This window comes from Tiliqua scincoides, chromosome 10 (assembly GCF_035046505.1).
Source record: "Tiliqua scincoides isolate rTilSci1 chromosome 10, rTilSci1.hap2, whole genome shotgun sequence".
Classification (NCBI taxonomy): domain Eukaryota; kingdom Metazoa; phylum Chordata; class Lepidosauria; order Squamata; family Scincidae; genus Tiliqua; species Tiliqua scincoides.
The window spans coordinates 28,791,682-28,803,827 of NC_089830.1; the positions used below are offsets into that span (position 1 = coordinate 28,791,682).

Here is a 12,146-nt window from a genome sequence, read left to right on the forward strand (position 1 = left end):
GTATTCAATAAGGCTTACAATCTTATTCGGACCTGACTATTTGATATAGAGAAACAGGATTTGCAAGCTGCAGCCTGTAGGTCTTGTTCACCTCTATATATTGGTCTTTCATGGCCCTCTGATTTGGGTTCAAGCTCGTTCATGTGTTCACCTCAGATTTGTAGACCGTTTACACTGGGTAGGTTTAATATCTTACCTACAAATGTACTAACAGCAAGATTTAATAGACCATTGGAAGGTCCCCAGTCATGTTCTTGCAGCCTCACCTCAAAAGAGTCCTTGACCCATGTACTTTTGTATTGTACCCACTATATTGATTTACGCCATTGATTTCTATATCAATTCCTGTAAAGCTTTCATGGTTCAGATACAGACTTGGTCCAGTACTTGTTAGATGGGAGAAATGAGTGCCGCTCATCAAATGTAGCAAAATATATATTTAAGGCACTGTCGAGGTATAAATTCCTCTGTATTTCTTTGCCTGATCAATGATTGGTGGCTACCCTGAACGTTTTAATTTTGTTTTCTTATTGGATTGTTTTTGCCAATAAAGGTGGAATGAATGAACATACACATTGTGGCTTGTACCCCGTAATGGATTTTTCCTCCAGAAATATGTCCAATTTCTTTTGAAGACATCTAGGCCAGATGCCATCACCACTTCCTGTGGCAAGGAGTTCCACAGACCAACCACATGCTGAGTTAAAAATATTTTCTTTTGTCTGTCCCAACTCTCCCAACACTCAATTTCAGTGGATGTCCCCTGGTTCTGGTGCCCTGTGAGAGGGAAAGGAGCATCTCTCTATCCACTCTGTCCATCCCCTGCATAATTTTGTATGTCTCAATCATGCCCCCTTTCCTCATAAGGAAGGTGCCCCAGCCCAGTAATCAATGTGGTGGTGGAAGGACCCAGGACCCATCTGGGACATCCTGAATGCTGCCCCCTAGCCTAGCAATGGGCCCAGCCTCTGCTGCTCCTGCTCTTTGGATTGGAGAAGGAAGATGGAACAGAGTGGAAAAGAAAGTGCAGAGGAGAGGGGTGGGCTCAAGCAGCAGAGAGGTTCTGGCCCACCCCTCTCTTCTCCTCCGCACTTCCTCTTCCCATCCAGTCCCCTCTTCCTTTTCTAATCCAAAGAATGGGAGGAGAAGCGATGGCAGCAAGTGGGCAGGTGGGTGCCTCTCCTGCTGCCTGACATGACTATATCCCCTCTGAACACAACAGGACTGACTTCTGAGTAGACACGCATAGGATTGTGTCCTAAAACAAAACCATCCCTTCCAACCACCTGAACGCCCCGCCAGAGCCCTTCAAAGCAGTCCAGCTGAAGCCAGCCTGCTGCTGGTGAGCCCACGTGGCGGGCTTCGGGTGAGCTGGACCCCCTGGGCTCTCAGGGATGCCCGGGCGTGGATGCTGCGTGGGGCACCGGGAGCCAGCCGTGCTGTCTGGGCAGGCACAGGGAGGCCCGGGTCACCCCCCGGGAGGGCCCGCGTGTCCTGGGCGCAGGTGCCACCCGGAGATGCCCCCGTGGCCTGCGCAGGGCCTGGCCTGGCGGCGCGCCGTCCGCGAAGGGCGCCCGAGAAGCCTCGGCCCGCGCCCCCCAGTCCGCCCGCAAGAACCCCGCCGCCATTCCCGCCCGCCCTCCCGGCGCTCGCCAGTCCCTGCGGAGGGGCCGCCGCTGCGCCGCCGGCCACCCACCTGCCATGCTGCCTCCCCGCAGTCCGGCCGCCCCCCCGGCCCCGCGCCCGCGCTCAGGCTGCCGCGGCCCTCCCCGGCCGGCTGCCGGGCGGGCGCGCTCTCTGCAGCATCTCCGCGCGGTCCAATCACAGGCGGCGGCGCTGCAGCCAGGCAGAGAAGCGGCGCTGGCGGGGAGGGCCCCCTGCCCAGCCACCGTGCTCGGGGAAGAGGCGGGCAGCCCCCGGAGGGACGGAGAGGGTGGGCGCGGGCTGCAGACAGGCCCAGCCCAGCCGCGAGGGCGCCAGACCCATCGGCCTCCCGCAGGCGGGGGACCCCCTGCCTCGGAGGCCTGGACGTGCGCTCGAGGAAGACCCCGCGCCGCGCCGGCACCTCTCGAGCCCGGGGCTTGGACGCACCGATCGCGCCCGGCAGATCGAGCGGGAGGCCGTGGCTCTGAGAGCGAGCGGGTCTCTGAGCGCGTGCAGAGTGCGCGCTGGGGCCTGCTGGGGGCCGAGCTCTGCGCCCCTCGAGCGCCGCAGCCCCGCCCGGCGCTCACCGGGCTGCGACCCGACCCTGGAGCTGGACACCCGCGGAGGAGCCCGCCTCCCGCCCGCTGCCCTGGGAGCGCTGCGGCTCCCCCGCGGCCCCCGCTCTCAGCGCGCGTGTGGGCGCGGCAGTGGGGCCGGAGGCGGGGTCCTCTCGCCGGGGCTGAGCCCTCCGTCTGCAGGCGCTCCCGGGCGGGGTGGGGGCGGAACGGCTTCTTCCTCCCGGTGACGCCCCGACGGATTCCCGGGCAGAGAGGCTGGCGGAGGTGCCCGCGGAGGGCGCGCGGCGGCCGGCTGGCCGGGTAGCGCGGAGCGGCTCTGCCCGCCGCCAGCCCCCCGGCCCTGCGGAGCAGCCCCCGCTGCCGCGCCCCCCGCGGACTCCCGGCAGTGCCAGGGCGCCTCCGCGCGGGGCTGGGCGAGGCGAGCCCTGGCCGGGCAGGGGTGCCCCTGCCAAGTGACCCCCCCGCGATGCCCGCTCTCGGGGCGCGGGCGGCGCACTCACCGTTGCAGAACTGCAGGAGCAGGGAGGTGTCGTAGAGGAGCCCGCAGCCGGGCAGCCCCTCGGCCATGCCCGCCGCGCCCCCCGCCCACACCTCGGCCGCCTCCGCTCTCCGCCCACCCGCCCCTCCCCCTCCCCGCCTGCCCCTCCCGTCGCCATGGCAACCCACCCCTCCCGCAGCCTCCGCCGCCATCAGCCCCCCCGCCGGGCTTTCCCGTGCGGCCACACGAGCCCCCCGCGCACCTCACAGCCCGCCGGCCCCGCTCCTCCGCGCGAAGCCACTCGCTGCCTTCTCCGCAGGCCCCCGAAGCCCCCCAGCATCTTCGCGCGTGCCAGCGGGCTCCGTGCGGGCAGCCGCTTGGAGTCGCAGCCTCCACCCTGGACCGGGGAGATTCCGCCACCCCCCCCGAACTTCTTGCTACCTCCTGGCCCCCCCGCACCCACCTCCAGCCCTTCTTCCCGGGTTGCAGCCCCCCAAACACTGCTGTGCGAGACACTCAAGCATCCGCCGGGGCTTCCCTGTCTCCACACCAACCTCCGCCTTCCTGGCAACTGCCCTCTTAGAACAGTGGCTTAGTTTCGAAGCCGCAGATCTCCCCTCTCAACTTCTGGCCCTGGCTGGGCATTGGAACTCACCGCCACATGACGTACTTCTAGCTGGATTCCAGAAAAACTCTCCGTGGCTGGTCCCACAGTGGCCACTGCTGCTTGCTGTGTGAGTGGGATACCACAAGTGGAGCCAAGCCCCCCCCCCCCGTGTCTGTCACTGTGAGCTTCTTGGAGGAAGGACTCGCCCCTCCAGTAGATATGAGTGCCTCTGAACATGGCGGTGCCACACCCCGCAGCAGTTCTCTGCCCTGTTGGCCTGTAAGATGCCCGGAGAGTCTTTCTGGTTCCCAAAGATGGAGGCTCTATTCCAGTCTGCCCTGATTCATTTCCATTGATTGCCCTGCCTGAACTTGCCTAATCCTATAAAAGCCACTTAGCAAACTGCCATCAGTCTCCAGTGGCCATGAATTCCACAGACCCATTATGTATTCTTGGCTGAGGAAATTCTTCTTTTTGGTCTTGCGCGTGAATCGCCATGGGGCTCTTGTGACATCTAGTGGCAAAGTCAGGGAACGTCTCCGTCCACCCCATCCCAGCCCACTTTAAAGAACTCAGCCCCTCATATACCCAACTCTTTGCCCATGAGATTCCTTCCTTTCAGGACTTTTACACACACACACCCTTAGTGTGCCCGTGATAAAAGTCCTCTTATGCTAAATGTGAGATAAGAACATAAGAACGTCAGAAGAGCCCTGCTGGATCAGGCCCAGGGCCCACCTAGTCCAGCTTCCTGTATCTCACAGAGGCCCACCAGACATAAGAACATAAGAACAGCCCCACTGGATCAGGCCATAGGCCCATCTAGTCCAGCTTCCCATATCTTACAGCGGCCCACCAAATGCCCCAGGGAGCACACCAGATAACAAGAGACCTGCATCCTGATGCCCTCCCTTGCATCTGGCATTCTGACATAGCCCATTTCTAAAATCAGGAGGTTGCACATACACATCATGGCTTGTAACCCATGATGGATTTTTCCTCCAGAAACTTGTCCAATCCCCTTTTAAAGACGTCCAGGCCAGACGCCATCACCACATCCTGTGGCAAGGAGTTCCACAGACCAACCACACGCTGAGTAAAGAAATATTTTCTTTTGTCTGTTCTAACTCCCCCAACACTCAATTTGAGTGGATGTCCCCTGGTTCTGGTGTTATGTGAGAGTGTAAAGAGCATCTCCCTATCTACTCTGTCCATCCCCTGCATAATTTTATATGTCTCAATCGTGTCCCCCCTCAGGCATTTCTTTTCTAGGCTGAAGAGGCCCAAACGCCGTAGCCTTTCCTCATAAGGAAGGTGCCCCAGCCCAGTAATCATCTTAGTCTCTCTCTTTTGCACCTTTTCTATTTCTACTATGTCTTTTTTGAGATGTGGTGACCAGAACTGGACACAATACTCCAGGTGTGGTCTTACCATCGATTTGTACAATGGCATTATAATATTAGCCGTTTTGTTCTCAATACCTTTTCTAATGATCCCAAGCATAGAATTTGCCTTTTTTTCTGCCGCCGCACATTGCGTCGGCACTTTCGTCGACTTGTCCACCACCACCCCAAGATCTCTCTCCTAATCTGTCACAGACAGCTCAGAACCCATCAGCCTATATGTGAAGTTTTGATTTTTTGCCCCAATGTGCATGACTTTACACTTACTGACATTGAAGCGCATCTGCCATTTTGCTGCCCATTCTGCCAGTCTGGAGAGATCCTTCTGGAGCTCCTCACAATCACTTCTGGTCTTCACCACTCGGAAAAGTTTGGTGTCGTCTGCAAACTTAGCCACCTCACTGCTCAGCCCTGTCTCCAGGTCATTTATAAAGAGGTTGAAAAGCACCGGTCCCAGGACAGATTCTTGGGGCACACCGCTTTTCACTTTTCTCCATTGTGAAAATTGCCCACTGACACCCACTCTCTGTTTCCTGGTCTTCAACCAGTTCTCAATCCATGAGAGGACCTGTCCTCTAATTCCCTGACTGTGGAGTTTTTTCAATAGCCTTTGGTGAGGGACTGTGTTGAACGCCTTCTGAAAGTCCAGATATATAATGTCCATGGGTTCTCCTGCATCCACAGGCCTGTTGACCTTTTCAAAGAATTCTAAAAGGTTTGTGGGGCAAGACTTACCCTTACAGAAGCCATGCTGATTCTCCCTGATTTGGGGCATTTGGTGGGCCGCTGTGAGATACAGGAAGCTGGACTAGATGGGCCTATGGCCTGATCCAGTGGGGCTGTTCTTATGTTCTTATGTTGTTATGTTCCCTCAGCAAGGCCTGTTGTTCTATGTGAGAATCGTTTTGAGATTCTATCTTTGATGAGGCATTCCACCTTCTTACCCGGTATAGATGTTAGGCTGATCGGCCTATAGTTTCTTGGATCCCCCCTCTTTCCCTTTTTAAAGATCGGCGTGACATTTGCTATCCTCCAATCTTCTGGCACCATGGCCTTTTTGAGGGACAAGTTGCATATTTTAGTCAAGAGTTCAGCAACTTCATTCTTCAATTCCTTAATAACTCTAGGGTGGATGCCATCAGGGCCTGGTGACTTATTGATCTTTAACTTATCAATGAGGTCTGAAACATCTTCTCTTTTAACGTCTATCTGACTTAATTCCTTGGTCAGGAGGGGCCGTTCGGGCAGCGGTATCTGCCCGAGGTCTTCTGCCGTGAAGACAGATGCAAAGAACTCATTCAATTTCTCTGCCATCTCTAAGTCTCCTTTTACCTCCCCTTTCCCTCCCTCACCATCCAGAGGGCCAACCGCTTCTCTGGCGGGTTTCCTGCTTCTAACATATTTGAAGAAGCTTTTATTATTCCCCTTAATGTTGCTGGCCATGCGTTTCTCATAGTCTTGCTTGGCCTCCCGTATCACCTTCTTACATTTCTTTTGCCACAGTTTAATAATAATAATAATAATAATAACTTTATTTCTACCCCGCCTTTCTCCCCGAAGGGACTCAAGGCGGCTTACAACATATTAAAAACAATTTAAAAGCAAATAAAAACATATTAACACATACTAAAAACAGCAGTCAGAGTAAAAATAGGTAAAAAGAGCATAGAGCAGCAGCAAGTCATAAAAGAATCAGGCCTGTAAAAAAAATATTAAAAGATGTTAAAAAATGTTAAAAGGCCAAGAACTCAGAAGGCCTGTTTAAACAGAAGGGTCTTCAGGCCTTGCCGAAAGGTCTCAAGAGAGGGAGCCATTCTTAAGTCAAGGGGAAGGGAGTTCCATAGCGTTGGTGCCACTACTGAGAAGGCCCTATTTCTTGCAGCCGCCCCACGTACCTCCCTAGGCGGCGGCACTTGTAAAAAGGCCTTCTCTGATGACCTGAGAGGGCGAGCCGGATTGTACGGGAGCAGGCGATCTCTAAGATACCCTGGTCCAGAGCAGTATAGGGCTTTAAAGGTTTATGTTCCTTTTTATTCTCCTCATTAGGGCAAGACTTCCATTTACAGAAGGAAGCTTCCTTGCCCTTTACAGCCTCTCTAACTTGGCTGGTTAGCCATGCGGGCACCCTCCTGGACTTAGTGGAGCCCTTCTTCCTTTGTGGTATACACCTCTGCTGGGCCTCTATTACTGTTGTTTTAAGCAGCCTCCATGCACTCTGGTGAGATTGGACTCTTTTTATCTTCCCCCTGGTTTTTACAGACACCTGGTTCAACATATGGCAGGAGAGAGTTGGTGTCCTAATGTTTCCAGCACAGCAGGGTGTGTCTTCTGAGGATCTAGAAATCTGCAGCTTTTCCCAGGCTGGGTAAAGTCTGGCAGAAAATCCTGAGACTTCAGTGTCCTCCTCAGTGCTGTGACTTGATTTTTGGCCGGAGCAAAGAGTGGGAATGATCAGGCAGAGCACGAAGGACCATCGGGCAATTTAGGGTGGAGGACTTGCGCAGGATGGAAAACCTGCACTTGGCCTCTCCAGCACTCTAGGTGTGGTGACGGTGTGGCTAGTCAGCTTGCAGGAGGCAGCCCCGGCTGCTGGAGCTGCATCCCCCCCCCCAAGGGAGAAATATTGCATGGCCACGAACGATTCAAGGCCATCTGCTTTCTGGTTTAGCAAGGGAGGCTGAGCTGATGCCTGCTCCACACAGCCATCTAGCGTTTGCCTGTCACTCAAGCTTTAAATCAGCAGACTCCAAGCCGGCTTTTTTAGTGCCTATCCCCTAGATCTGCTGGGGCCACCTGTGGCCTTGTCCAAACCCAGGGGTGTTGCTCCCCTGTTGTTCTGTACAATTTAGGAGGGTGGGGTTTCGCTCTCTTCTTTTTGTATTTGGGGGTATTGAGGCTGCTGTGGTTCTCCTGCCCGCCCCCTCCCCCCGCCCCCGTGTTTGTGTCTGTGTCATCACAGCCCTTGCTCAGCTGGTGCATCTGTAAAGAAAGCAACAATAAAGCATCCAGTGCTTGGTCCCCTTTGGCAGACTTGGGCCTCTGTTAAGGCAGGGGAGATGCTGGTTGGAGGCCAGGACCTGAACTTGCACAATATGCTTGCATGTGACCCTTACCCCGCCCCATCCTGATCTTGAATACCTGGTACCTGCCCTTCCCTTTCCTGAGTCGGGGACAGGACGGGACCGACAGCAGCTGTTCAGTCCGGGGGGGGGGGGCTTTCCCAGTCCCAGCTGGAGTCACTGCCAGGGATTGAACCTGGGACCTTCTGTGTGAGGCAGGGGCTCTGCCACCGAGCTGTGATGCCACCAAGTTCCCCCTACTGCAGGAAAGCCAGAACAAGCAGGAGGGAAGCCACGTGTGTTTAATGGGTGACGGTCTAGAGGACTCCAGATGAAAATATCTCTTCCCAGCAGGTAGTTCCTTCAGCTCTTGTGGTGTCTCCAACTCCCAGGGGTGCCAAGGGCTGTGCGTCTGGGGGAATACCAGCAGGGTTCTCCTTTCCCTGCTCAGCACCTGCCAGCCCAACAGCCACCCGGCTGGCCGATGTGTCTTGCACAAGGACCCTCATCTGTGGCCTGGCCATATTCAGGGTTACGCACTTCAGCACCCTTCGCACAATGGTCCCCTGACCTGTGAGGTACTCTGGGTACTGAGTCCAGGCAGCTTCCCCGGGCTCCCAGTGGTAGATGGCATCATGGGTCCTGGAGGTGCAGACGCCGCCCATCACATACACTCTTCCCCGCCAGCGGGTGGCACCAGCGAAGGCGAGAGGCAGTGGCAGTGGGGGAATGGTGATCTCTTTGCTGACTGCACCAGACTCGTGCATGAAGAAGCACTTGGAGGTGCAGGGGAGGAGCTGGCTGAACCTCCGGTTTGGGTAGACGATCTTCCTAGAGAAGAAGCCCCCAAGGATGCAGATCCCAGTCTCCATGGTGACAGCAGCTGCGCCGTGCAGGCTGAACTGCAGGGGCACCTGGGCCCAGCTGTCCGCCAGGGTATCAAAGATGAGGATGCCCCGGTACACCACCTCATCAGAGTCGGCATCCCCTCCAATTAGGTAGAGCTTGTGCTTGAAGGAGACTGAGGCAGAGAAGCGCAGGATGACGGGCAGGCTGGCTACGGGCGACCACGTCTGCTGGGACACATCAAAGCTCTCCCCAGAGGCCAGGGGTCCCGCATCATTCCAGCCGCTCAGGGCAAAGAGCCTCTGCTTGCAGGTCAGAAAAATGTGGACCGAGCGGGCTGTGGACATGGGTGGCAGCTGCGTCCAGAGATTGGTCAGGGCGTTGTACTCATGCAGGGCCCGGGAGTAGGAGCCATTGGGGTGCTTCCCCCCCGAGATGTAGAGCCTGCACTCCAGGACAGAGCAGCCTGGCAGCGCCACCAGCTCCAAGGGCGGCAGCTTGGTCCGTGAGCCCGTGGCCGGATTGAGGCACTCAATGTAGCTGTCCATGTCTTCGGTGACCGAGAGGATGTCCCGCAAGCGGGGCACCTTGATGCAGATGATCTTCTCGTGGTACATGCCCTGCCGGAGCCCCCCACTCACACGCAGCCTCCCGGCCCCATCCAGCTCTTCCCACCGCAGCTCCACTGGCTGGCCAAGTGCCTTGGCGTCTGCCTGGACTTGGGCAGTCTCCTGGGGCGTCAGGAGTGGGAAGCGCAGGTGTCGAAGCAGAGTCTTGAACATTGGCAGGCGCTCGCTGGGCAGGGCTGTCACCCAGCGCTGCACAGCCTGGTAGATGGCCATTTCTGAGGTCACGGCCAGGTGGTCTGAGGAGATGATGCTGATGAGGGTGCCGAGATCAAGGAGGCGGAAGTCCTCGTGGTCCGAGAGGGGTCCAAAATGGAGGCCCAGGTAACGCAACGTGGCGCGCAGCAAGGCGGGATCGTTGTGGTCACGAGCCAGCATGTGCAGGCGGAGACAATTCTCCATGGAGATCCTCTCTATCAGGTATCTGCCGGGGGGGGGGGGGTTCGGAAATGGAAAGGATAAAGGTCACTGAGTGGGACTCACAAGGAGAAGCCATGGTTGTGCGTTGCAAGCCTCCAGGCAGGAGTTGGAGAGGACCATGAAGGGGCCGGCCCTCCAGACCTACCTGCTGATGAGCGCCAGCGCAGGCATGAACTGGAGCCGGCTGGCGGTTGTGAACATCTCCTCCGCTGTCTCCATGCTGAGCTCCAGCTCCCCAGAGTACAGGTAGGCAAGCAGGTTCTGGAGGAGGGCAGGGTCCATGTCCTTCAGGAGAACTTCCCCATCCCTGGACTCCTTGAAGCCACCCGTGAACACTGCCTCGAAGTAAGGGCTGACAGACGCCAGGAGTGCCCTGCAGGAAGAGTGAGGCCATCAAGACTGTCCCTTGAGCCACTGAGCAGCTGTGGGCTGGCCACACTCTTGCCCGGTCGTCCACATTGCCCACGTTTCCCTGACCATTTCCAGGGAGGTTCTGACCTGCTCTTCCAAGTGAATGCTGGCAGGCCATGTGGCTCAGAGGTGGCTCTGGGCTCCCTTCTGTCTGCGGGACTCACCTGTTGCACGGAAACCTCCTCCCTCCAGCCAGCAGGGTGGCATTGCAGAGCTCGTGAGTCTCGTGTAGCTCCTTCAGACCTGGAAGAGAAGGGAGGGCTGTGCCAGCCTGTGTGGTGTGGTCCCCTCTGGGGAAGGGCAACACTCTGTGGGTGCTGGTGGAGAATGACTGGCTCAAACGCAGGGTGCCCTTTCTTGCCAGCAAGCACTCCCCTACAGAGACTCCAGGCTTCAAGCCATCCAGAAGCTGCCCAGGGTTCCTCCAGCTACACACCAGAGACAGCCCCACCGCCGGGGGTGAGGCAGCCATTGCAGCTAAGAAGGGGTTAGATCCGGCTGAGGTCCGGATGGGGAACTATGGGGGACCCCACTTGTGAAACCTTGGTTCTCAGCATGGAGGAAGGGGGGGTAGAACTGCAACTATTATTTGTTAGTCATTCTGGACCGAGCACTGAAAGACAGGCCTTCAGCTCTTCTCCCATATTTGGAGATGGGAGTTGCTGCTGTGATGATCCGGCCACAGACACGGGCAGCCGGACCCCGGCCTGGGTGTGGGGAAGCTGCAGCTTGAAGCGCAGCATCTGGAAGAAAGCGGCTGTCCTGACCACGCAAGGTCATGCATGGCATAGTCACGCCAGGCGCAGCCAATCCTGAAGCCTCCCACAGCAGGGCCCACGTTGCTCAGCTCAGCTCCAGGCTGCCCCTGGAAAGGCTTTGATGCTTCAGCCTCAAGGCTGCTCCCCGATGAAAGGCCTTGCAGCTCCAGAACTCTTCAGATGCCAACCTGCCTAGTGGCCAGTTGTCCGCAGGGGCACTAACACCAGCCCCGGCATCCCCACACACCGCCCTCTAATTCGGCCAGCACTAAGCCCTCCTTCTAAGGCAGGGGTGTCCAAAGTTTTCGGCAAGAGGGCCACATCATCACTCTGACACTGTGTCGGGGGCCGGGGAAACAAAGAATTAATTCACATTTAAAATGTGAATAAATTTACATGAGTTTACATAAATTAATATACTAGAGGTGGAACTTATATGAATGGATGAATGAAGGTCTTGCAATAGCTCAAGGCCTATAAAAGGCCTTGCACAAAGCAAGGCTGGCCTTTTCTTTGCTGCCGCTACTGCATCACAGACATGGGACAGCAAGCAGTGGAGGGAGCCCTCATCCCTCAGTGAACACAAGAGGTCAAACAGTCACCCTCACGCTGAGAGCCGTTGCATCGGGCCAGTGCGGGCTGCAGCAAGTTTCCAGAGGGTTAGAGGCTCGTTGGAGACTGGGGTGTCCCTGAGGGTTGCATTGGGAGTCCTTGAGGGCCACAAGTGGCTGCAGGGCCGGGGTTTGGGCACCCCTGTTCTAAGGTATGACCACACAGTGTGGAGCGCTGGACATCAGTGTTCTGTAAACACACTTTTCCCCCCGCCTCTTTCACAATGTGTTCACAACCAATAGTTGTGGTGTTGGACTTAAGAACAAAACAGCATCGAGAGGCCACGGTGGCTCCCCATAGCAACACTGCACCTGTACAGGCAGCCCTGCGGAGAACCCTGGGCTGCAGCTGATGGCTTGAGCAGGCCCTTCCTATCCTGGAGGCCGAGGACAGCAGCCACAGACTCACCCTGGCTAAAGCACGATTTCAGGGACACGGCTGCCTCCGGCTCATCCTCCTTCCCGCTGGGTTCTTCTTCAGAGGCAGGTGGGTCCTCCATGAGCCCCCATCCAGTCCCCAGGGCCTGCTGCGGATCTCTCTTGGGGTTGCAGTCCCAGAGGACGTTCCTGTCCACCTGCAGTTGGGGTCCCCTTGAGGTCTCTCTCCAAAGGGGCCAGCAGCAGAGGGCCCAGGGTCCCCTGGCCTCACTCACCCACACAATGGTTGCCATGGCACCCCCAGCCTCCTCCTCCAGAGGCCTGCTG

The 12,146-nt window shown here is 56.9% G+C and overlaps 1 protein-coding gene across 1 annotated transcript; it reads right to left on the reverse strand.

Annotated features, from left to right (window-relative positions):
- Nucleotides 1-8,086: 8,086 nt before the first annotated feature.
- On the reverse strand, nt 8,087-11,941 carry LOC136661132 (kelch-like protein 24). The gene is made up of 4 exons (XM_066638150.1): nt 11,851-11,941; nt 10,237-10,315; nt 9,807-10,034; nt 8,087-9,665 (listed from the first exon to the last, which is right to left on the reverse strand). Exons 1-4 carry the CDS (start codon nt 11,939-11,941, stop codon nt 8,087-8,089), a joined length of 1,977 nt encoding a protein of 658 aa, XP_066494247.1.
- Nucleotides 11,942-12,146: the final 205 nt, after the last annotated feature.